The following is a 27,497-nucleotide window of genomic DNA, read 5'->3' as shown; positions in this document are numbered from 1 at the left end:
GGTGTCTAACCTTTCTAACCTCGCCCACTTTGTTATTGACAATTCCACGTCTGTATTATTATAGAGTCTTTTAGTCTTTATATGTATTATTATTTATTTAACTGTTTCCCAATGCCTCGTGTGTGGAAATAACAATAAAACGGTTATAACCATACATAAATATACGATTATCCTAACACAAGAAAAATGTCTATTTTCTTAAAAGGATGTCTAACTTGTCTAACCTCGCCCTCTTTGTTATTGACAATTCCATGTCTTTATTATTATAGAGTCTATTAGTCTTTATATTTATTATTAATTATTTAACTGTTTCCCAATTCTACATGTGTGAAATTAACAATAAAACGGTTATAACCATACATAAAGATACGATTATCCTAACACGAAAAAATGTCTATTTTCTTAAAAGGATGTCTAACCTGTCTAACCTCGCCTTTTTTGTTATTGACAATTCCATGTCTTTATTATTATAGAATCTATTAGTCTTTATGTTTATTATTATTTATTTAACAGTTTCCCAATTCTATACGTGTGGAAATAACAATAAAACGGTTATAACCAAACACAAAGATACGATTATCCTAACACGAAAAAAATGTCAATTTTCTTAAAAAGGTGTCTAACCTTTCTAACCTCGCCCACTTTGTTATTGACGATTCCACGTCTTTATTATTATAGAGTATTTTAGTCTTTATATGTATTATTATTTATTTAACTGTTTCCCAATTTCTCGTGTGTGGAAATAACAATAAAACGGTTATAACCATACATAAAGATACGATTATCCTAACACAAGAAAAATGTATATTTTCTTAAAAGGATGTCTAACCTGTCTAACCTCGCCCACTTTGTTATCGGCGATTCCATGTCTTTATAATTATAGACACTTTTAGCCTTTATATTTATTATCATTTATTTAACGGTTTCCCAATTCCACATGCGTGGAAATAACAATAAAACGGTTAGTAAAATTAAAGGATGCCTACTCTAAATACAGTCTTCGGTTTTAACAAGTATTTATTGAGAAAAACATCAGAAGAGATAACTCCCTTTTACGGTGGGCTAATTTTATCTTCTTCTACCTCATGTTTTCGTATATTCACAAAAATTCTAAATTTTATACACGTGTAAAAAATTTATGAATGTTTATTTGTATTATGATGTAATGTTCTTAAGGGCAAGTTAAGTTGATTTAGTTACGGTATTATTAGAATATCACTCGGTAAGCTTACCAAAAATATATATTTATTGTAAAATTACATTTCTTTGGGGGTATTCTATGTAGATGGTTCTTCAAATTAGTATTATTCCTTAGGCTACAGTTCTTATATTTCATGGTAGAAAAAACATAATGAAAAAATCCTCCCACAAAGTTTCGGCTCTTGAAGGTATACACCCTTTTTACAAAAGTTCAAAAGTTTCTTATTGACGTTTGTAGCCGACCAAACACTTCCGCCTACCTGTTCGGAATCACAGTTTTAGACGTGCCATAAACAACCAAGTTTCACCACGGGGTGGAATTAATTTCTAGCGGCGTTTCTAAGAATTAATATCGGTATTTCGGTTTATGTACGTACTGAAACGCGCATTACCCCTGAGATTAATGAAACCGCCGGCTCTACATCCCATAAAACGGTTTGAACGAGTAACACGAAGGATATGAACCACCGTCCCGATAAAGGTTTGTAGCGCCTATCAAACTGCTCTGCAGACGTTGCGGCATAATAAGGAGTAAGTGCGTTGCGAACAAAGCCGTTTTGTTGACGGAGAGGAAGCCTGCGTTAAGGGCGAGGTTGAGATGGCCTCATTACTCGGTCAAAGACCCCCACGTGCACCCCCAACCCCTTTTTCCTAATCTGAAGCAACAGTTACAATAGAATTGGATGCGTTTTATAGTCAAAGAACTTCACTGTAGCAATGCGACAGTAAGAAAATTCACCAAGACTCAGGAAAAGTGGTTTTTTTATGGTTCATTTCCATTTGAAAACCATGAGAACATTCGTTCATTATCATTTAAGCCAACCACAGCTAGCGCAAAATGAAGGAATTCAAGGAATAACCTTAAAGTCTACGAAGACATATAAGCATCTCACGCAAATTTTTAATTTTCTTTTGTGTTTATTGATTGACAGTAGCGAGGGGAGGCGGACGAAGAATCACAATTGCAATACTTGCCCGGTCTCAGTTTAGAAGTATTAAGTTTCAAGGCATCAAAAATCCAAGATGTTAAGATTTGAAAGACCTCTAGAAACATACTTTGGTGCAGAGCAAGGTCCCCTCGTCTGTCGAATTTGAGAGTGTTGGATGGTCTGCGAGTATACACTGATCATTTTACCGTCTACTCTTGCCACCCATAACAAACTACACAATACTATCGCTAACATTTGTATCAATAAACAATGCCTTACTGATTATTTAACCATGACTTACAAAAGACGTAAATGCAAACGTAAAAACTGCCATTAAACAAGGCAAAAAGCATGGGTGAAGACAGAAATACGTTCTTTATATGAAAAGCTTAGCAAAATCCTTCTAGGCTTAAACTAATGAGCAACCTATTATATTAAAACACCAATGAAACAAGATTGGTTCAGAAAGACAACATAAAATCAATTAACTTGAAAGTGACATAACACAAGCTATAGGGGGGCGTCGGTTAAGACGTTGATACGGCAAGCATCACTGTAAGGTAAAGGTCCCGGGTTCGAATCAAGCATCCCTGCATTAGAACTCGAGATACAAATGGACTTTTTTTTCAACAACATCGACAGCCGAGGGTTGATATGAACTCTGCTGTTACGAACCCTCGTAAAAAACATATAGAATTTGAGATAGCCATTGCACTGACTGCAAGGGAATACAAGACGCATAACAGCCGACGTACTAGACAAAATCATGACACAACTTCTTGCATAAAACATGAAGGAAAAACTAATCTGAAACGTCAGGAAAAACTGACGACCAGCGAGAACAGGCGGGCCGGTTAAAGTGATCAGTGTTTCTTTGTGTGGAGTTAAGATCTATTGTTTGATCAAAATCATTGGGCGTAATTTAAAACTTAGAATCTCAACCGCAAAAAATAATTAATAAGAGTTTACACTTTAAATTTGAAAATTTATACTTCCAGATAGTCATCACTCATGGGCCAAATTTCAATTTTATCTGCAGAAGCCTATGGCAGTGATGGTATCGGAATGTATTTTGAATTTTTGAATTGACAAAGTATATAAATAAAATGCATTTTCAATTTTTGTAATAAAAATTAGATAAAGTACAATTTAAAGATAGGGATATAGGTTAGGTGAATTGAGGATCTTTACATGACAAAAGCGCCCGCCTGATGGTTTTTTAATTGGAAGATTAACCTATGAAAAATTATAATATTAATAGTGACGAAATGTGAAATATTTTTCATTATGCAATTTAGAAAAAACTAGATAGATTATATAGGAGCCGGCCTCTTAACGACCTATGCCGCGCGACTAGTATTGGTCTACTGTGTATTGCAAAAAAACTAGGTTATAAGTTTGGTAGGTTAGGAAAAAATCCTAATGACAAAATGCGATTCGTACCCGTTCGTTAACTGGAAGAATCGGATGAAAAATTATATATTGATAGTGAAGAAATATATTCTTAATCAATTAAATGTATTCTTAATTTCTGTTATGCAATTTAGCATAAAATGGAGTTGTATAAATTCACTTTTCCACATCCAAAATGTAAAATTAGTTTCAGTTAGAGGGGGGTTTAGAAAATTATAAGATCGAAAATGGGATTCGAACCCAGGTCCTCTTCGAGACTAAGCGGCATATGTACTGGGACAATTTGTTAGTTGATACGTTAGCTATAGAAAGTTATAATATTAATTTATAAATCGTGAGATGTGGTCTGGTGTGATGTAGGTTTCAGAAAAACATTTTGTTTATCGTGCCAACGTTTCGATCTTTAGTGAGATCATCTTCAGGGCTTGGGATTTACAAACATTGTTTATATAGTTATTCAGATATCGTGAGATGCGGTCGGGTGTGATGTAGGTTTCAGAAAAACATTTTCTTTATCGTGCCAACGTTTCGATCTTTTATTGAGATCATTTCAGGGCCTGGGATTTACAAACATTGTTTACATTTAACAAATACATTTAGGATGTGGAAAAGTGAATTTATACAATGCAAAATATATTTTTTATATTCAATCAAAGTATTTCTACTCACTCAAAGTGTTTGTCTTCTGTGTAATTGTGCCATTCTTGCGTGTCGTGTTGAGAGTGCCAGTGAGATATTGCTGTTTTATGTTTATATACGTTGGATTTTGAAGGGGTGGGGAAGGAAGTCGGTATAGAAAAGACATTTTTGTATAAGGCGTCGGCTTCTTTGAGGTGAAAAGAGCCGACGAAGGGAAAAAATGTGTTGGTAATGGTTCGGTCAGATTATCCTTTCAGGATTATATAGAAAGGGATAAAATAGGAAAAGGAAAGCTAAATTGTGGGAAATTAGACTATGTGAAAAATATTTGATGTGTGGAATGTAATGTGATGATATAGGTATGTTATCTGTATTGAATTTGATTAATGATATTGCCATAGCTGCGACTGAGTTTACATGTGTCTGTTCTGTAATTGATGCTGTGTTTATCTCTGTTGATATTAACCATTTCTAAGAAATTACGTTTATGTTTGTTTTGTTCTGTGTGTTCTAATATTAATTGCTGCGGAATTTATTTTTAATAAATTAAATGAATGCTTAATTTTTGTTAAGCAAGTTGGCAAAAACTGAGTTAAAATTTAGATGGATTGAGAAAGTTCTAAAGGACCTCACTACGTGACAAAAACTATACTCTATAAACATATTTTGATGTATTGCTTTTTTTATTTTTATTTATTTTTTAATTGGAGGGTCCGCCTTGTCTTGTTTTGTTCACATCGGACCATTTAATTGCGCGTAACTCACAAATTAAGGGTTGAATATTTCAAGGGCACCCATTAGGAAATTTCGTCAGTTTACACACGAGTTTTTAATTAGCTAATTGTATAATCGGCATAATCGTTTAAACAGCTTAAAAAAGCTTTACACTCAAAGCAAACACCTCATGTTCAGTTCAAAACCGTTTGATCATTCAACGAATAGCGTTTTGGACAATTTTTCATGGGTGGATTCAATTTTATTATCTCAACGGCTGACTGGATTTATCCATTTTTCAAATATAATTTACAACAGATAAACAAAACATCAAATCAGCTAAAATTTGAAGTTTTTCCTAATCAAAAGTTACACGATCTTCTTCTAGCACTAGGTCATAATGTTCGAGATAATAAGATTCCTACAGTATAAGTTTTGTTATTTCCCAAGACAACAAATGGATACTTTGCACGGCGAACAAGTACATTTATTAAAGTATGAAGTTTATTCTTTATTTATTTCCATTGCATATACCTGAAAAATATTTACAGCATAAAATATTGCAATTGTTTTAATAGTTGTCATATAGAAATTTATTTTAGTTTTATGCACTTCCAACTGTACAATTTTTGTATGAAAGATTTTTGGTTATGCTTACCAGAAATAAACAGTTTGTAACACAAAAAATCCTCGAGAAATAAAATAATTATTTAAATTTCCAGATGAGCCAGAAAGTAGCAGATTTTTGTTACTTTCGATATTATTGATTATTTGCATGATTTCTACAATTTTTTTAAATAAAAAAGATATATTTCATTAAAAGCATAAATGATCAGTATGTAACAAAATTAAACAATTTACACACTCAGTCAAAAAACCGGAATCACATAATTTGTTGTTTATTGCAAACTATTTTTATCGTTATGTTAATTACAACATTCTTATTTTAACGAAAACCAAATTAGACCAAATTAGAAATTCATGAATTATAACAAATGTTTTTTAATTGTGATGGTTTGAAAGAAAATTCACCAATATACCGGAAAATCATTTAGTGATAGATTAAAATTTAAATAATTTATTACCTGGTTTTGCTTTTAATAACGCGTATTACCTCCTCTGGCCTCGTGGAGGGCTTTAAGGCTCCTGGGCATCGAGTAAATAAGTGAAAGGATTTTAAAACGTGATCCGCTTACAATTCTCTCCAAACCCAATTCAACCAAAGTATATTTGCGTAATGACGCAATAGTTGAAGTGAAACAAATAACGGATCGATTAAATAAAAGAAAGAGGACATCCAAAAATGGATCTTTACAAGCTACAACAGGAAAAAATTAATTGAATGGTATTGAAAAAAAGGAATGATTTTTTGCTTAAACTGATGTTTTATTGGATCTTCTTGAGGTCATTCTACAGGTGAATAAAGAACATCACTATTACTAGAATGACCTCAAGAAGATCCAATAAAACATCAGTTTAAACCACGGAGGTCGATCAATGTCAACTAGATTTTTTGCTTGATCTGCGGGTGAGACAAAGATCTGTCTCTTTCAGCGTCTGGAACAGAAGAAAAGTACCGAGTCCTTCCATTGTCGAGAGGGGGGCCTTCAGCCGATGATACCCGAGGTTCCATATGTATGAAAGTATTTTGTCTTATGAAACATAATCCCATTCTTCAATAAGAGTGGTTTGAAGCTATCCAACGCTATTTGGAGGGCGGACATATAATATTAATATGTCTAATCCGTCCCTTTATGTCCGATAAGAGTTCTAAGAGATGTCAGGAGAATATGATGGCCAATTCATTGTGATAATCATTACTTGTTCAACTAATGGATGAAAACTTGAGCTACATACGGTCGAAATGATCATACAGTAACACGAAGTTGTTCCCAATTGAGCGAATGGGACCATAGCTTCGAGAAGAACTTCCTAAATGTATCTTAGTACAAAGAAAAAGATCCATTTTGTTTGACAATCAGTTCGGTACGGGCAGTCGTTGATTCAACCTCATACCATAACTGCCTGTTTTTGAAAAGGCTGTGACTTTCAGAGGCACGAGAAGGCAAAGCGTTCTCCACGTCTTCTCCACACTCGGTCTAGGTCAGCTGATTGCCACAGGCTAAACCGGTACTCGTTTGAGAGAACAGCCCCCATTGATCAGATGTCCAAGCAAGATGCTGATTTTCGAATTGGTCAGACCGTCAAGATGACTATACTCACGAGAGCTCACCCTTGCATTTTTGGTGTTTTCGAATACCCAAGGAAGCCGGTAAATGATGGTAGAACCAATAAAACAACCACTGCTTTTTCTTCGATCGAGACTTCCGGTAGCCCTAAACCGCTGTAGACCATCGTGGATGGTATAGCGCGGCACACCTAGAGCTAGGGATTTATATATCGGACGATACGTCCGTCGTTGGCCAAAGCGTCTGCCCGGGCGAGATCTCGACTTAAACACCATGCTTTTTAGAAAAAAAATTAAATGCTTCATCTATGTAAACAATTTAAAAATTCAATTAAGTCTATCAGTTGGTTGTGGAAAGGATGAAATTGAATTTTTTTCTTTATTCTTAATCAAAAGAAATTTTATTTTTGAAATTTGAAAATTGAAAGTCTATGGCTAAGTCCAAAGGTGGCATAATTACTTACTCCTTGCTACTTTCCATTATTATTGATATGTTTGGTGTTTGATTTAGGTTTTTTGTTGTAGGCTGTTAACGTAGCATAAATGAACAATTTATAAAAAACAAAACCAACACATGATACAACAGTTCGTAACAAAGAAAAAACATAAGAAAAAGAATATTGTTGAAATTTGCCGATACCGTAGTCAGAAGTGCACGATTTATTTTTTCTTTCCGAATTATTAATTTATTTTTATGATATTTTTTAACTTAGTGTAAATGAACAGTTGGTACCATAAGAAATCGAATGTCTGTTGAAATTTACAGATATCGTAATACCAGAAGTGGTAAATTTCTCTTTTTTGCTTCTTTCCATAATTACGGGTTTTTTTGTAAATCTTTCATTCTATTACAAAGATTAAAACCTATTTGATATAATCTGATTTAATAAATTGTAAATAATCGCAATGACGGCGTTCACCATCGTATTTAATCAACTGATGAAACAATAGGCCCTTTTCATCACATCACTCAAGTTTAAAAGAAATATAAAACTTCCAAAAATCACATTCTCAGCCCCCGCCAAGACGCTCCGTCCAGGAGTTTACTAATTAGACAAGTTTGGCCAACTTGCCAAAAAAGAAGTCGTCGCCAGACCTGAAAAGGTCTTCGTCCCTAAACAAGACCCTCCCCCCTAGTAAATTATGCCAGCAAATGCCAATAGGGTCGTAACAGTATCTCTTATGAAACATTTTCATCTAACGTTGAGTGGTTGTTACAACAATCGGATTTAAACACGAAATTTTATTTCATAACTTAAAAAAAATAAGCCTATAAGTCAATGGGCAGGTTGAAAGAGGAAAATTTATATTTTAAAAAACTTTAACAAGACAAATACAATCTTTTTCTTTCATTTATCATGTGCCTAATTGAAATATCCATTAAAGGAAAATCTTCTATCCACAGTACTTGCTGCTTAGACTTTTACGTGAATAATTTTTTTAAAGAACGCCCGATTGGGTTAAAGTTGAGATAATTTTTGATGAAAGTTTACACTTTATTGGGTATTTGGATTTTTTAATATATAACGTAAATACAACCTTAAGTCCGAAGGATGTCGCACTATTTTGAGACTGATTGCGAAGGCAATTGTTCAAGCGGAAAATACTGGAAACACCAGACTGAGATAGGCATCAACAGGTTTCCATTCTGTGCTAATGGTGTAAAGCCTGACTGTAAGCCAGGATTTGTGTGATACCACCCCCCGGATTACGGCCACAACCCGAGTTTCATACGTTACAACAATAGAAAACTTATATGGGATTTGCTCAACATTTGTCAGTTTGGGGACAAATTCGCACTTAAGTTCCCAAGAGCAGGGATTTTTGGTTTTTGGGGATGCAACTAATGCTGAAAATTGGACATTTTTGGAAAATGTAGTACTAAAGAATGAAAAAATCGTACTTAATTTTTAGTGAGATTAAAAATCTCGTCCCAGACGGTAGGATTGTTTTGACCGTTATACCCAACAGGTTGATAGTAAAAATATCGAGCGATCCTTCTTTGATGGAAGAAATGGAATAATTCACTGTCCTGCCTTTCCCTGCTTATATCCCTGACGTTCTACTATGGTCTGAGATTGTCAATGAAATTTTTTTTCTCGAAGCCTGTTATCGTTGCTAAATACAAATAAGCAATGAATTTACATGAAACATTTACATTCAAGTAATTGCCTTACATTAAACGTTAAATAAAGCCGTTTTTATGCACAAGGACTTTGTAACAATCTACTACTTACAATTCTATGAGGTTGAAACAGATTTGTCTTCATAACTTTTAAAAATGGTCCTCTTTTATGGTTAATTGTTGTACTATTTAAAAACTGATATTCCCTTTACAATATACTGATATTAATTTAATCTTACTTTATCTCTAGATTTGTTTTTTTAATCAACCAGCTAGCTTCTGAGCTTTACATTATTCATGAATGTTACACGCACCTTATCTATATTAGCGGGAGATGGCAAACGCGCTATAATGCCGCCATAGGATTCGAATCAGACGTGAATATAATATCGGCCGAGTATTCATGAACAACTGTATCATCATGCATTGGGGTGTAGTCGACGCAAATAAATCTATCCTACACAAACATCTATCGCACCCCTGGAAGTCATTAATGTTCTTATTTACATATATATGCGACTCATTTTCAATGCCTGATGAACGTTCAACGTCTCACTTAAAAGACGCCGAGAAGAAAACTGCCTCGATTGCAAGCTCTGTTAATGAACTTTACCCGGTGTACGAAGTCCATCTTAGCCACGCCCAACTGATATCTATCAGCTTAGCCCCACCCACTTTGCAAATGTCAACTTCAGTTATGTAGTATTATGTACGAAAATTGTTTGTTTCGGGAAAGATATTCTCCAAGATTTTCATTCGCGAAGGGCCGTGGTGAAGTTTATATTTGCTGTATTTGCTTGGAAACTTTAGATCAATTTTTTCCTCCATCTTCCTAATTTTCTTCGTAATAGTATCATGAATAATTTGTTCATTTGCACAGCCAAAATAAAAAAAATTTCTATTGACCTTTGTTTGATTCTCAATAGTAATAATTTTATTGCGACAAGTATAGTAATACAGTAAGATAATACAGAAAAAGAGAAAAAAAAATTAGAAAATAAAATAAAAATAATAAAACAATAACTAAAAATTAAGTCATTTAACCAATCTCCACATTTTCACCTGTCACCTAAAACCAGTGCTTGTAACAGGTGGCAGGAGTTATGTCACTGAGAAAATGTGTTGTGTTTAGTGACCGTTAGTCAATGATTATTCAGAGATTGTGAGATGCGGTCTGGTGTGACATAGGTTTAAGAAAAATATTTCATTATCGTGCCAACGTTTCGATCTTTATTGAGATCATCTTTAGGGCTCAAAGAGTTTGTTTTCTGTGTAGATATGTCATTCCTGTCTGTCGTGTTGAGAGTGCCCGGGCACTCATTAATTTATAAAAGGACAAATAGGGGACTTAAATCATTCCTTGAGGGACACCTGAGACGATAGGCAATAGATATACTGTTTGTTGTTTGTACCTAATTTTGTTCTCAGAGTCTACCCACTAAATAAGACTCAATAAGTTTAAGTGGAACCTCAAGAATTCCCTTAATTTTAGTTTTTTTTACTACAATCGATGATTGGCGGAATCAAAAGCCTTTTTTAAATCTAGAAAGATCCCGAAAACATGATAACCTCTACCCAATTCTTTTGAAATGTTGTGAACAACATCAAACTGTGCCTGGTCAGTTGACTTACCAGGCTTGAAACCATATGTTGGAGAAATTATATTATGGACATTAAGAAAATAAAATAATTTATTTTAAATTAATTTTTCCAAGATTTTAACCATAATAAGGATGATATTTTTGGTTTTGTTTTCCCCTGGCTTGTGTATAAATTGATTGGGAAAGAATGCCTACTGTTTTCCAAATCCTACATCTCAGTTCACCCAATACGTCGTTTTTCACATTTTTTCTTAATTTTCCCTCACCATTTAGGTTTTTCGCAAACTTAGGGGCATACCCATCTACACACAAGTATTCGTGTCATGGAATTGAAATTTTTCTGACGCTATTTGCAAAAATTTGAAATATTTGCATTATTTCTGTTACAATAAAATGAAAAAAGAACCTAGAGTTCAAAAAAAAAATTTGCTGTCCCTTTTACATTTCGTTCTTGGGAGAAGGAAACAGAACCTTTTCTACCGGTCCAGGAATGTTCCGTTTATATATGCTCTAACAGCTGCAGTGTAATAGGGTATCCCAATCACATCATCATCCCCCATCATGATGGAAAATCATGTGCTGTCTATCTTTTAAACGCAAGTCATCAAGCAGCGCTTGTAGTACTGAAGAAAATTTAAATAGGCATTTCTCTCCAAAGTTCGCCCAAATCCTATAAAATGAACCAATTATCGCACCACCAATAACAACGCTGCCTACACATTGATAGAAAATCTTCACTGAAATTTACTGTACCAGGCGTGGATTTTGTCCAGAACAGCGAACGCTCATCTGTTCACAAAAATCGTTCAAGAAATCCACAATCTTTAAATTTACTGTGAATCCTTCATCTATAGAAATGTACGGGTTGTTGATGGTTTACGTTTTCTAAACTAGACTCGTGTGGGAAATGAGGGGATCTATGTTTGTGGATCTATGTCCACTTCCTCTACAAATTCTTCTTCAGCATCTATATCACGAGCACGTTCCCTCGTGTACAAAATGTAATTTTCTTTAATTTCGTAATTACCATTTTCATTGCAAACAAAGTCCAAACTACTAGTATTTCTTCTTTTTTTGTTACACTGATAAACTCTAAAACTAGAATACACTTTGAAGTTTAACACGTTATTCGTGAATCATCCTAAACTGTGCAAGGTTGCAAACTGGTTGTATTAATTTATACTTTGATACTATTATTTATTATGGTACTTTCTCTCTCTCACTCTCTCTCTCCCTCTCTCTTTCCCTCTCTCTATCTCTCTCTCTTTCTCTCACTCTTTCTCTCTTTCTCTCCCTCTCTCTTACTTTCTCTCTTTTTCTCTCTCCCAATCTCAATCTATCTATCTAACTACCTACCTATCTCTCTCTCTCCCTCTCTCTTCTCTCTCTATTCTCTCCCTCTCTCTTACTATCTCTCTTTCTCTCCCTCTCTCTTTCTTTCTCTCTTTCTCTCTCTCCCAATCTCAATCTATCTATCGAACTACCTACCTATCTCTCTCTCCCTCTCTCTTCTCTCTCTATTCTCTCCCTCTCTCTTACTATCTCTCTTTCTCTCCCTCCCTCTCTCTCTCTCTCTCTCTCTCTCTCTCTCTCTCTCTCTCTCTCTCTCTCTCTCTCTCTCTCTCTCAATCTCAATCTATCTATCGAACTACCTATCTCTCTCTCTCCTCTCTCTCTCTATTCTCTCTCTCTTTCTCTCTCTCTTTCTCTCCCTCTCTCTCTTACTCTCTCTTACTCTCTCTTTCTCTCCTCTCTCTATTCTCTCTCTCTCTTTCTCTCCCTCTCCCTTACTCTCTCTCTCCCTCTCTCTCTCTCTCTCTCCCGCGCTCTCTCAATTTAATAAACAGGGAGAACAACTACTAACACTATTTTCTTAAATTCGCACAACGTTGTGTTTCGATCGTAGATCTTTTAGTATCTAATCTTGTTTCACTGCACCTTCATGTCTATTTGTATATCTATATTTCTCGTTCCTTCTCCTCTCTCCCTCTCTCTCTCTTTCTCTATCTCTGTCTCTCTCTCTCTTCTCTCTCTATTCGTCCTCTCTTTCTCTCCCTATCTCTTACTCTCTCTCTCCCAATCTCAATCTATCTATCGACCTACCTACCTATCTCTCTCTCTTTTTCTCTCTGTCTGTCTCTCTCTCTCTCTCATTCTCTCTCTCTTTCACTCTCTCTGTCTCTCTCTCTCTGTCTCTCTCTCTTCTCTCTCTCTTCTCTCTCTATACTTCCTCTCTTTCTCTCCCTATCTCTTACTCTCTCTCTCCCAATCTCAATCTATCTATCGACCTACCTACCTATCTCTCTCTTTCACTCTCTCTGTCTCTCTGTCTCTCTCTCTCTCTCTCTCTCTCTCTCTTTCTCTTTCTCTTTCTCTCTACAAACATATATACTGTACAAGCTTGCAAGCTGGTTGTAATTATAATATTTAGCCAAGTTGTATTTATAGATTTTCTAAGAAAACTTTTATACCACTTGTTTACATATAAATGCAGTCCAAGCCATTTAGGATAATCTGCCACCTTAGCCACGCCCACTTTGCTATTGACAATACCAACCAGAAGAGCTTTCGTTCGCTTTTTCTTATATATTACACATGCATTATACGCATCATTCTTCAGGGACGAGATTTGTTTGTATACATATATAAAAAAATTATACTTACATATATAAAAAAGTCCATACTTTAGTGACCTAAGATATATATTTGTATTTAATTATATGAATAGAGAGAATGGAGAGAGAGCAAAGATAATATTGTTAGGATGACGAAGACGAATTATTTGTGTACATTATTATTCTGAGAAAAAAATTAAACGATAATGTAGAACAAAAATCCGTTACGGTTGAAATATTGTTAAAACATAATTGTTCTTTTTTCATGATCTCGTTCTGACTATTACTAATGATGTTTCTTGTTTTGCAGGAGTGTTGATGGGAGTATGTGATGGGCGGGCCTGTATTAGGCCTTTGCTTCCTCACAGTCCTCTCCCTAATTGGCCTATGTCTCAATCTTTACATTCTTGCCATCGTACTTCTCACCAAACAGGTAAATAATTCTAATTTTATACGTTTGAAATTTTTTGTATTGTTATACAGTTTAAAACTGGCGAAAAGGAAGGATCTATTGGTAACTGTTTAAAAGTGAATTTTCTTTATTTCATTTTTTTTTTTTAAACTTGACTTCGTTGATTTTTCCGAGAGTACTTGGTCACGGATAATTATAAATTAATCAAAGAGGTTCTTTCTAGTCATAATTTTGTAATTTGATACTGGCGGTACGTCAATTTGTTACCGTCTCCCCCCACTGACAGGAAAGTGGAGCCGAGAAATAAAACAGCATCAGCCGACAGTAAAATTGTCGCATGAAAATAAAACGCGTTATATAATTCTAATTAATTGATTCGTTTTATAAATTTTGAGGACTTATGATTATAAACCTTATTAAAAAAAAAAGCTTAAGGGGGAGAGAGAGAGAAACGCTCGCATTAATCCAATAATCTCAAACCTTATTAGGACTAAAAACCGTTTTAAGCATACATTATAATCTTAATTTTTTCTGAAATGAAGGACATTAATAATTTTTATTATCCAATGCTACTGAACAATTTTTCCGGGTCACTTGAAATATCTACATTTTATATGATCATTGGTGAAACTTTATTTGAAATAATTAACAAATTAAAATACACATATGTAATTTGATACAATCAATACTTTTTATCAAATTATTCTTAATGAGCATAAACTCACTCAATCATTACATGTTACAACGCAACTCGGCCCAAGCAGTGTATAATGAATTTTAAATTTAAGTTCAATCAAATCGATTTTGTATTAAATGCTTTTGGTTATCGAAGGGCCTTTATACTGTTGTGACTGTTAATTGTATTTAAGAAAATTCTCAAGAGAATGTGAACTCCATGATGAACTGATCTACATTCGCCAGTTTCTCGCTGAAGATGTGGGGTCGTTTGATTGAAACGCAACATCGAGAGTAGACGGACTAAAGTGATCAAGTGTCATAAGTTCGAACGAACAACCGCCATCAACTTTATGATTTATCTCGTTGGCATTTTAATACTTTTTGTTTTTTCTCAAGCTTGATTTGGCTCGATGTCAACTTTTCTTCAAATATCAACACAATTCACATCAACATTCCCGTTATTTAAGGATTTACGCTCTTCTGAATCGAGAGGAGTCGGCATGAGAGAAAGTCGAATCTATTTGCCAGCCTGTGTAAACACCCTTGACTTGTGTTTCGCAATTCCCTTAACAACAATATTAGTCTAAACATAATCCTGTGATTAATAGTTCATTAGTTATTATATAGTATTACACCTAATGTTGGAATAGTTTCGGTTCAAAGTTTGCAATCGAAATAAAAGACCGTATTGCTGCTATAAACAAATTTATTTTTTTAAGTATATTTCTAGGCACACAATTCACTATTGAATCAGAATAAAATTATTTTGTTCTAATAATCTAGTGTAAATAACGCGTTTCGTGTTATAGTGAAATGATCTTCTGTTTAACATTGTAAATCACATTTGGGCGTGGCTAAGCTGGCTATCTTTACTAGTTGGGCGTGGTCAAGGCTAAATTTGAAAACTATTTTAATTTGTGCTAAGCCTTTTTATTATTATTATTGACAGCCCAAGCTCGTCTGAAGAACATTAAATGTAAAGATTCATTACATATTTGACTAGTATATACACGAATGAGATTTTTTTTCTTTTCCTTCACTTTCCTCGCACCTACTAGATTTAGGTTTTTCTAATATGTTTTGTTCATGTAAGCAAATTTTTTATCAATAAATAAAGCAAAAAAGCCGTCTTACGATGTGAAGGAAAAAACTATTATTTTACAATCTTTTTTTAAATATATTTTTTGAAGTATGTACGTATATAAAATAAGTCACATATTTGGCGTGGTCACGGTAAAATTTCGAAAACCAGTTTATTTATTTTTTGAAAAATCCCAACAATAAAAATACTGAAACTGAAACAAATTGGAATACAATACGTTATATTCCATAAATTAAACAGGTCTGGTAAATCGTGCACAATACATGTATGTATACAGAATATACAAATATTTGTAATTCTATATTAGAAAAGATTTTCAAGACATAAAACAAGTAACTGTTGGCCAGAAAGTAATCTTGTTCAAATTTATAATGAATTTTTTCTAAGAAGATTTTACAAATCATCCACTACTGACACTGTAGCTCTGTAGCATCTTTTGGCCAAATTGCCATCCATAGTAAACTTTATTATCAAAATTATCGTAAGTCTGAAACTTTAGAAACTTTTAAAGTAGTAAAATAATTCTATAAACTTGACGAGAGTGACACTTAAGTACGGGGAAAAGTTGGGAAAATTTTCGTATTATTATGAGAACTCTCCGTAATGTCTGAGGGGTTTTAAGACTGAAATTTGATCATTAATGATTAATTTGGTCATCTCCACGCAGGGTAGCCGGGCTAAGTTATTATCATTTAATAAGAATAATACAGACACACTGTAGATGGCAAAATGACGAAACGCACCTAAGCAAAGATAATCAGGCCAAAATGCTCGCGAACGACCAAATTCAAGCTGGCGACGTCATTTTTTCCTGGAATCTTTTTCTAATTATCGGAAAAATTTATGTAATTTCATCTTAACAATAATAATTAATTTAAAACGTTGTCATACTTAATGAAAACACATATTTATTAAATTGTGAAGGAAAAGTGCTACGTAGGATATATCCTGTAATATTTCATTCACGCCAACAATTTTTTTTCTCTTTCACTATATGTTCAAATTATTTACAATTCAATAAACTACAATGCCTCCTTTTCCCTTGTGCAGCCGAGTAAAGTTGAAATGCCCCGGGTGTTTAGAGACATGCGCTGTTAATCTTATGTGGTTTAGGATCGATTTTTCATAACTTTTTTTCAAATTCCCTTTTCTGGGATTATTAAACCATTATTTTCAATTTAATGTGTACAGACATGGTAGACATAAAAATATCTTGCAATTTAATAAGGGGCCGGAGATTTTCCTCTGCTCGCAACTGTACATTCAATAATTCAGCAAAGCAAATTGATGATCCTCGGTCCACAATTTTCCCAAATTGTTATTTATCTGCATCCTATAAATTTTATTCAGCCTAGATTTGTATTTAATCCTTTATTCTAAAGACTAGAGGTGAAACCATTTATTTATAACTTTAAAAAATCATTAATAAAGGTGATGGTAAGTTAAGAAACATTTTATAATTAAATCCATTATTTTAATAGCAATATGAAAAACAACTCATTCATAAATCAACCAACAGAATAGCAGTAATGATAGAATAAAATAAGATTTGGCTAATAGTCTTATCTTATACCCTATAAAATACAGTCTTTATATCCTATAAGAAAGTACATATTATGAACCATGAAAAAATTTTTACAATATTGCATATTTTAGATTTAACCACGCCCCACAGAAAATTCGACAAACTTAGCCATACCCACATTAGCGTTGTCAATCACAATTAGCCTAAAGAAGTGCGAATACAAAATCTCTCTCTCTCTCTCTCTCTCTCTCTCTCTCTCTCTCTCTCTCCACACATACACTCTTTAAAATTCATAATATAACTAAAACCCCACAGGAAAATTCTACTATCTTAGCCAATCCCACGGTAACATTGACAAACCAGTTATTCTGAAAAAGGCCAAACACAATGTTTTTAACATACATTAATCAAGATTTATCATTAATCATTTACTCTCAATAAAACGTATATTGTGACCACAGACACGGTAAAATCCGACAAATTTAGCCACGCCCATCTTAACATTGACCAACCCAGTTATTCTGAAGGAAGACAAACACAATTGTTCTTGAATATACATTATAGATGAATTATACACACAATAAAACATTTATTGTGGCTAAAAAACGTCATACACAGAAAAAGTCTACAAACTTAGCCACGCCCACTTTGAACCCATAGTGCCCTCAAATACAAAATAAAATATATATATTTATAAACTGAAAACAGTAAAAAAACTGAATATTCAGAGTTGTTTTAAATAATTTATTTTATTATTATAAAATGGCGTAAAAAATGGCAAAAAAGGAGGGAAAATTCCAAAGGTGCGGTTGAGATGGGAAGTTGGTGTCCGAGTGGATCTAGGTCACGATAGCTCAAGTGGTAGAGCAGCGGCGTATCAAGCCGAAGATCGTGGGTTCGAATCCCGCTCGTGCCATTGACTTTTTTATCTCAACTAAAAACCTTAATTAATTATAAAATAACCTCGTGTTAATATAGTAAATTTATTTATACAAGTCCCGATGGGAAACACTCCCAATGACTGTCTTATTTTGGTAATATAATAAATTAAAATAAAATTTAAAAACTAGACATAAAAGTAAATTTACATTTAATGTAATTATACACAATGTATACTAATGTCCAAATTGGCCTGCTGAATGAATTAACCCAGAATAAATTAATCGTTTATGCTCATTGTTACTGTGAACGATCGGATCTCCAATATCTGATGAGTCGTTGAGAAGACTAGCTAGGCGAGGAATACAAACGGAAAATCCGTAACAAGTTCTTTAAAAAGCCACATGAATGAGGTTAAAGTTTCTAAAGTTCCAATTCAGGATATTGAAATGAAAGGAGGAGACACTCGGATCCATCAATTACACCATTTAGAACTCTCCAGCAAAAAGGGAGCGAACCAGCAACTCAACGCAGGTTTTAGAGTATCCAGCCCAACAGCTTTAAGTTTATCGCAAAAAGACAATTGTCCCAACTGAAGACAGCCAGATTAGAACATTAAATATTGCACCGGTTTACGTTGCACTCTCTCAAGTCGACCACATCGATTGATAGGAAACCAAACGACACTGGCATACTCCAAACTGGCTTCCAACAAGGGACTAATAGAGGAGATTGGTTGCTAAGAGATTGGTGAAGTCCGCAGTCATCCGTTTAATGAAAACCAAGATTCCTCTAGGCTTTTTTCGTGACGTCTTCAAAGAGTCTAGGAAATCACACTTGGAGTTGAAAATAACACTGAAATCAGAAATTTTGGTGATTTCGTCAATAATATCTCCATTGATAGTATAGTGACACATTCTAACTCGTTTAAGTCTCTTGAAGAAGAATACAAACACTCCCACAATACTCCTCATTTAACTTTAAATCATCAGCAAGCATCGCTTACTGGCTATTCTTAACAACCCTTGTACCATCACTGAAGAAGATCAAAAATAAAATTAGCCCGGTGTGCATGCCCTGAGGAACACCCGAGTCAATACGAACCACATCAGAAATAGCACCTTTATAAATGATATGTCTATCCACCCTGTCGAACGCTTTTGAGAGATCAGTGTACACTGTGTGAACATTCTTGCCATATTCACAAGAATTTTTTTTAACTTCATTTATTTATTTACAACTGCACTTTAAATATGCAACAAGCAAAAATATTGAGATTGATATTATATTATGTAAACGTGCACACAGCGTTGTATGACCCAACACAAAAAGTCATGTAAGATATGAACGGCGTCCATCCAGTGATGGGAGCCGTTAGTTCACCAACAGGGTAGAGCACTTGGCAACTATCCTTTGACGATTTTAGACAACTATGCTGTCGCGTGGCTAACGTCGCGAGGATTGGCGGGTAATGTTGAGGATGACAATTCGCGGATTGAGTGATCGGGTAATTTCGAATGGAAATTTTTATAACGGTCTGACACGAATGGGATTTTTAAGTCGGTATGAATTCTATGGTTAAAGAAATAAAAGGGACCATTAACTATCGTTCGAAAAATTTTAGACTGTAGGGTTTGTAGTCTGTAGTAGCTTAGCGGTTCCGTACAGTCCTAGTCCATATGACCATGGTGAGGATAGCAAGGCATTACATAGTCTTTTTTTGTTTGTCACTGTAAGTTTGGATCGCTATTCATGTTTTTTAGCTGTCTGAAATTTGCATTTAAATTTTTACTTTTGAATCTCGTTTGGGGATTCCATTTAAGTCGTTTGTCGAGGTAAGTCCAAGGTATCGGACGTGTTCGCCACGGAGATGGGAAGATTATTAAAATATAAAGGAAGGAGAGTTTTTTGTTAAAAGTGAAAAAACGTGTTTTTCGTATATGTGTGTTCAAATTTGAGGGGGTTATTGTGAAAAAAGGGTCAGGGGCAACGGTGGGAATCGAACCCACGACCGCGGCGTGAGAGTCTCTCATGCTAACCACTCGGCTACCGCGGTCCGGTGTTTAGATTTAGTTGCATTATTTGATGTCTTTGTTGGAGATAAGTATGTGAATGTGTCATCGGCAAAGGTAAAATTGAAGATCAGTAGCGTAGATTGTGTAGACGACACAAAAATTTAAAATAAAGTCTTTAGAATAACATTAGGTTCGTTATGAACACCCTTTGACAAACCCATGCTAATCAATTGACTCAAAATTCTACAAAGTACTCAGAGACAAACGAATCCTTTGCAATAAGAGAACATCTACTTATGGGCCTGAACACACCATACACAATATATATTATATATAATCGAAGTGGACAGTACTTTTTCAGATTCCCTATCTTTTTCAACAATTTTTATATGTTTTAATCAATTTTTATTCAAACATTTGAACGAGGTAACCAGTAAAATATTTTCGATAAGCGGTTGGTTGTATTGGACGAAGCTCGTAAATTACATCAAAACTTTGTTGCCTTTTTTGGCCAGATCGTTTGTAAAAACATTACGAATTATTATTCCAATCCATAAAATAGAATATTGCTAAGTAGCTGTACATTATTAACGATAGTATTAGTTGTACGTTAGGCGATTAATAGACTCTGGAAACAGGTGGCCCTCAATTACGTCAACCAAAGCAAATTTAATGACTTTCCGGCCGTTGCGTTAACCTTAATCATACAACATCATTAGATAGATAATTTATCCCTGCCATCAATCTTTAAACGGGTAAAATTTGTGACCATGGATCGAATAGATTAGTAATAAATAGAAATTATGGGACGCTTTTAAAAATTTGTTAAATAAAATTATACGTATGCTTTTTTGTAAGCCTTTGGACATGTATACACATGCCACTTAATATTTAATTACTACACTTTTTAATGTTAATGATTTATAAAACGTTATATTTTTGCGAGAAACTTTACTTGGAAATAAGATTTTTGTTGTGGAGTACCGCAGGGCAGTGTGCTCGGACCAATCCTCCATATCCTTATACGGGCGATGTTCCTACTAACCTATCACCCACCTTGCATCTTTTGCCGATGTCACAGTTGATGTCACAACTCTCCTCTGACCTCGATTGCAGAGACACAGCACATGTAATGCAGATTGGTATAGATAATGGAAATTGAAGATAAATGGAAGCAAGTGCGTCAATGCCACATTACACTCCGAAGAAAATCTGTTCTCACAATAAACTACAACAACGTTCCTATCCCTCAAAATCAACTGAGTTCATTACCTCGGGTTCCATCTAGACTCATGCTTAACATGGAATCAGTATACAAGGCAAGACTAACAGACGCTATGGTCTACTCTACAAGCGTATAGGAGATAATCAAAGCTATCGACGAAATCAAAAAACTCATTAAATAAGAACACGTTTCCACCAGTATATTTCAACTATGCTCCCATCCCTGTTACCCTTAATCGAATCCAATCCCTTCAATCTAAAATCCTTAAAACAGATGTTCTCATCTTTACTCATGGGCGTTGAGACCCATGAGGATCTTTAACGTCCGGACTTATCCCCAAGGGGACTTCTCAGACGCCTAGTGTTCTCGAGAGAACACCAGAAAGATTTTACATGCATGGACTTGTCACATCCCTTGGCCAGCGAGGTGGTGCAATACTAGCCGAGTTCAGAAGTGCACTAAGAAGGGCACATCCATACATGTGCCTTAAAAAAGGCAGTTTTGTGGTTTCCAGCACTGCCTTTTGGCCATGCCTTTCACCACCCCCGGAGAGATAGAGAAGGCACTCTATCTCGGCTCCAGTTGGCCGGTACCCTCCAGCTAAGGTACAATTTGTTTACAAACCACGACCACCACGAGTCCAACCTCAATTAGCGGAGCCGCTTGGATGCTCCACTCCCGTGGTTTGGTGTTATTTTTAGGGTGGACTGATGGCCCACCTGGGAGATCTTACGAACTCCCTACTGATGCACCCGTTGCCTGAGGGGTGCGGGTTCAGTAACCCAGGAGACCTCTGCCAAAGCAGAGGAGGGAAAGGGAAGGAAAGGGAAAGGAAGGTATTTGGGATAATGCCTCCATCATTGGTTACCTCCAGGCACCAGGGTTGATGGTGGGACTTTGCCTGGGCCCACAGGGAAGATGTCTCTGTGGGTAGAATCCTTAGAACAATAGTCAATGCTCCTTTCTATGTTTCCAATCACACCATCCATACCGAATTAAATGTTCCTCTTGTTACTCTTCTAGTTCAACCCCGCTACAAACGGATCTCGTCATCTAAACCCTTTCGTCAAAAAACTGTCATCAACAACGTTACGTAATAATCCTCACAGGAGGCCCCGCGACAACCTCACTTCTTGACATCGGTCTCCATGTCGGAGTCTCTCTACAATAATGAAATAATGGCTTTTATCCCTGGATGAGAACTAATCATGTTTACATTCTATTGTCTGTATGTGTATACTACATGGTTTACTTGTTACCTCGAACGAATGCTGTGTTAAAGATTGAAAGAATTGGAGATGTCGGATATTGGAAAGTTCTATTTTATAAGTACAGATCGGTTATAGTAGCGTTTTGTAGGCTATAAGTTGATTCTCCACTTTCGGAGCCAAGATTGGAAGATAAGAAAGTGATTGTAAAGATTACAGGAAGATGTAACGGAATCTTTGTCGGAAGAATGGATGACAATATCATTGGAAAAGATGAGGGTAAAGTGTTAGGTTGCATGGTAAGTCGGAGGTATAAATTGAGTAAAGCAGAGGAGCGAGGACGCTGCCCTGCGAAATACCTGCTAGAATAAATAGAATGGGGATAACGAAGTTTTGTGGGATACTTGGACGTAATGAACTTAATATAGGATATTAGGGTAAGGGAATAGGTTGTTTGTAGGATGTTCTCGAGCTTCCAAAATAGTCCAGGGTGCCATACTCGGTCAAAGGCTTGGTTTACATACAAGAACATTCCGGGTAATATAGCTGTTTTAGCTCAAGGATGTGGGAATAACGCCTATTGTGCGATGTGCTTGTTGGATGGTCGCAACTCCGAAAGCCGAATTGGTAATGGGAATTGTATTTTTAGAAATTTCCTTAGATAGGCGGATCAATACGAGCTTTTTCAGTATTTTGCCAATAATGGGCAAAAGGCTGATGGGTCGGGAGGAGCTAAGAAGATGACTGGATTTTGGGATCATCCTGATGGAATAAAATTTCCAAAGAGTAGAGAAATGGGTTGTGCGTAAAACGACGTTGAATAGGTAAGTTATGAAAATACTGGCTTTATTAGGTAGTTGTGAAAGGATGATGGGAATGATTAGGTCGTAACCTGAGTTTTTCTTTTTGGAAAAGTTTAATAAGACCTGGTTGATCTCTTTAGTAGATAATGGTTTTGGAGGGAATCTAAAGTCCACTGGTAAGTTATTAATGTTTTGTATTATGTCTCAAATGTTACCATCCACAACGACTTAAAATTCCATTTATCCAAAAATAAATTTCTCAAAAATTTATTGAGAAATTGATTGCTTGCTCACCTTGTCCCCTAGACCCATCTATGGTTGGGACCCTATAATCCTATAAGGCATCTCAAGAAGAAATGGCCCGTGACCTCATATTTGCTCCCCACAATGTAAATATGTAAATAGTTATATATGTATCCGTAAATTATATGTTTTAATTAAAAATTGCGATTGTCCAGGGTCATTTTCTCTTCCTAAGGTTGAATTTCAAATAAGAACAAACATGAATGAAATTACCAAATCCGAAAGGGGCGGGACTCAATGATCTTAGTCTTTAGGAACAAAACCGTCAAATATAAATATCGCTGATTGTCGACAGTAAACACGCACAACTTAGATAAAAAGTGTATGAAAAAGTTAAAATTAAATTAGGTACTAGTCTTCAGATAAGTCCACATTTAAAATGGTAGATTACAAACAATTTTTTAATGTATTATTTTATTCCTTGTTAAAGCTTAAGAGTCTGAACAAGTTAATTATTATCAAACAACAAACAGTGTAAAACACTATATACGTGGATAAAATCGAGTGATAATTAGAAAAGTAAAAGGGATAAAAGTAAAAAAAAGTAAACTTACTTTTGTATTCCACTACTGCCGCCAATCCAATTACCATAAAGTACTATGTTTACACTATGATTAGCAAGGCCTATAGTCACCAAATTTATTTTCGTTGATCACGCATAACTATAGAAACATCTTGTGTTATTGTTGCAGGTTGAAGGTGGAGGAGGTGGAAGAGTACTTCTTGGACATTTGGGTTTAATAGGTGCCCTTCTATGCGTCCTTTTTCTCGTTTCATCGTCGCCGGCGATTGTTAAGCAGCAGACCCTCATCCCTTGCTCCTTGGCCGGTTCTCTGTTTATTCTCCTGCACCCTTTAGCCCTCTATACCCTCTGCGGGTTGAATTGTGACAGGTACGTCGCAATCGCCGCTCCACTGCATTACGCATCCCTTGTCCAGCCGAGGAAAGTGGCCCTCGGGCTGGCCATCGCCTGGATCCTCTCGCTTTCTTTCGCTTTGCCACCTCTATATAACCACAGTTATCATTACAATAATGGCCTGCTCACCTGCTTGCCGAAGCTGGAGGACAAACTTGCCCGATGGTACTTTGTCGCCTACACAGCTCTCACTCTTCTCTTACCAGCCGCGCTCATCATGGCCTGCAACATGAAGGTGGGTTAATCCAATTCGTCTACCTTCAAATAGTTATATAAATGTTTTGTTACCACCAAAATATCAGCCATGGGTCAGAAATACGTCCGTAGAAGCAAATGTCAGGGAAAAAAAAGAAAAATTCCAGTTAATTTTTGTAAGGAAGAGTTGTTAAAGTGTCTAAAGAGCCTGTTGCACTCACCCATCAGATAAGACTTGTGCTTCCCCACGTATGGTTATAAGCCAGCTCCAGGTTTTTTAATAGTATATTAACAAATGACCATTTTGTTAAGTTCATGAATTCCAAGGACGGAATGTTTGTATTAATCATTTGAGCAGAAGTAACCATTGTACAGATTTGTTTGAAAATTTAACAGGCTAGATATCTCGTTGGAAAAGAAGAGTACTCGTGGCACCCAGGGAGTATCGACATATTTAAGTGTTTTTTTTACAGGCGATCTCGAATTTCCTTAAGACCGACTCAGTCCTCACATTGCCAAGGACTGTGTTGGTCTTCCAGGAAATTTGAGCTCGCCTGCAAAAAAAATTTAAATATGTTAATCTGTAGACATATTTAAGATTTTTTGCTCTGATGATGACCTTAAAGTAGGTCGAAAGCTTGGCAGTAACAACTGCATTTGCTTTTTTCTTAAGACTATATCTTGATCCAGAGTGTTTGTGAGTGAAAAAGTGGTTGATATTTATAACATTGTTAATATAAATGTTTATCCAAATGGTTGTTACTGTGTTATTTTGTTTAATATTTAAAATCTAGGTTAAAGGAAATTGACAATAATTGTTCTGATTATTAGGTGTTGATGATAGCGAGGTATCATAGGCATCGAATCGCGAGGGCAATTTTTGAAGTCACATTGTCCGCCCAAGTGACCATCACCCACCAGAAGAACCCATTTCTGGTCGCGTCAAGTGGTGGCAGTGGTGCACGGGGCAGATCCGCTTCCACGAGTATCCTCCAACTGGTCGGCTCTCTTTTACTATTATACGTCCCATACTATTGCCTTATACTTTGGCAATCTGTTGAAAAAGTACCATCAGAAGGGTAATGTATTTAGTACTGGTTGATAGAATGTTTATTCAGTTGAATTTTGAATTTTAAATTATTGCTTTTTATAACAGGATGCTAACAATCGCTTCTGGATTATTGGCTTGCACGCCGCCCTTAAACGGCCTCCTTTACGGCTTAAAGAACAAACTTCTAAGGAGAGCGTTCAGACACTACTGGAGGAAAAAGATGACCAAAAGCGAACTAGATCAGGAAATCCAAGCGAGGACACCGTCCCGTCGACCTTCACTCACTCCGCAGAGGGTCTGGAGGCCCGTCAGCACTGGCGCTTTAGGTCACAACTCTCCAAGGACTCCTAGTTTGCGGCACAGTGCTACTTCCACGAGTATTTTGACAGCCCAGAGGCCCACCGTATTGAGGCAGAGCAGGCCAAAAATCACTGTCACCAGAGCCGGGAGCATCGAGGAAAGGTCGGGGCCTGTCCGGATCAAAGTACGACTGGGTGGCAGTTCATCCAGTGTGAGCGGTGACTCCGACCTTACTCAGGAAGACTGGGGTGGAGGCTGGAATCTGGCCACATCGTCTTCCTCCCTCCCGGCAAGGACTGATGACCCCACATGAAACACCAGATGCTAGTGGATTAACTCTACAAGCATTTATAATCATAATTAATTTATATATCGTTGAATCGTGTTTTAGAAAATTGTGTTATTTCATGAATGAGCTTATTTTGGTGTAAAAAATTTTATTTAAAAAAATACCAACGCAAAGAAGTACTAGTATGACGTTCTATGATAAGTGTTGAGATAATATTATTTACATCAACTCGAATCTCCCGTTGGGTAATAAAATGGCCATTTTCTCTAAACAAAACAAACCAAAATGCATTTTAGACTAGTCTTGCTTGTTTTATTTTTTTTTATTTTATATTTTTTTACATCAGAAGTAGAATATTCTATACCATATTGCTTGTCTGTCAGAAGGTTTAGTCTATCGTAGCATAAAGCCATAAAAATTACCACAGTATGATCATTCCGTTTTGTATTTATTTCTATTTTGTTTGTAAATTTATTGCAATGTGCAGATACGCCTCGTCAAAATGTGCCCATTCCAAGGCAGGATAGAATTTATAAATTACCATTTTGTACATTTTACCCCTGCCGAAAAACTAGTTTGACCAACTTGAATTACAGAATATCAATGTGCATTTACAATTAGAATTAAATTATTAAAACTGACTGAATAGTGAGTGATGTTTGTTGAAAATTGACAATTGAACTGGTAATAAGGCTAGGGATACCATAGTACAATTATACATTGGCATCAAGGACCAAGATAATCGGCTGTTAATACATCATGAAGGCTTGTGTCATTTTATTTAGTCAAATATTTAATTTGATTCATTGTTAACAATAAGAACATTTTTATATAAAAGATTGAGCTATATTTGGCTTATATTGTGTTGATTTATTTTGTTTTATGCTTAATTGTGTTACTGGAGATTACAATTTCCTAAACAATATACTCACAAATTTTAATGTTTAATTTAGTTGTATATTTACATACAATTTTTACTTGTCGAAAAAAAAAATCAATTTAAAAAACAACTAATTTGTACTTTGTGATTGTAAGTGGTTATGACAAACTATCATTTAAAAAAAATAAAAATTTCTAGTTCATACAGTCACTGAATTTAAATTTATTTTCAGTCTATCAATAAATGAAGTATAAAAATTCAAAGATAGAGTGGAGTTTGAATTTATTTTTTA

The 27,497-nt window shown here is 35.4% G+C and overlaps 1 protein-coding gene across 1 annotated transcript in view; it reads left to right on the top strand.

The window, feature by feature from the left end:
* The window catches only part of LOC106669444 (histamine H2 receptor-like), a 153,138-nt gene extending 125,865 nt beyond the window's left edge, over positions 1-27,273 (top strand). The window contains exons 5-8 of the mRNA XM_014398931.2: positions 13,735-13,857; positions 24,267-24,725; positions 25,517-25,764; positions 25,842-27,273. Of these exons, the coding sequence (XP_014254417.1) occupies positions 13,756-13,857; positions 24,267-24,725; positions 25,517-25,764; positions 25,842-26,349 (1,317 nt within the window). The 5' untranslated portion in view covers positions 13,735-13,755 and the 3' untranslated portion in view covers positions 26,350-27,273. The remainder of the gene's footprint in view (positions 1-13,734; positions 13,858-24,266; positions 24,726-25,516; positions 25,765-25,841) is intronic.
* The last annotated feature ends 224 nt before the right edge of the window (positions 27,274-27,497 follow it).

The sequence above is a fragment of the Cimex lectularius genome, unplaced genomic scaffold (assembly GCF_000648675.2).
Source record: "Cimex lectularius strain Harlan isolate CLEC.00 unplaced genomic scaffold, Clec_2.1 scaffold11, whole genome shotgun sequence".
NCBI classification, from domain to species: Eukaryota; Metazoa; Arthropoda; class Insecta; order Hemiptera; family Cimicidae; genus Cimex; species Cimex lectularius.
This window is presented reverse-complemented; position numbering and strand designations above follow the sequence as displayed.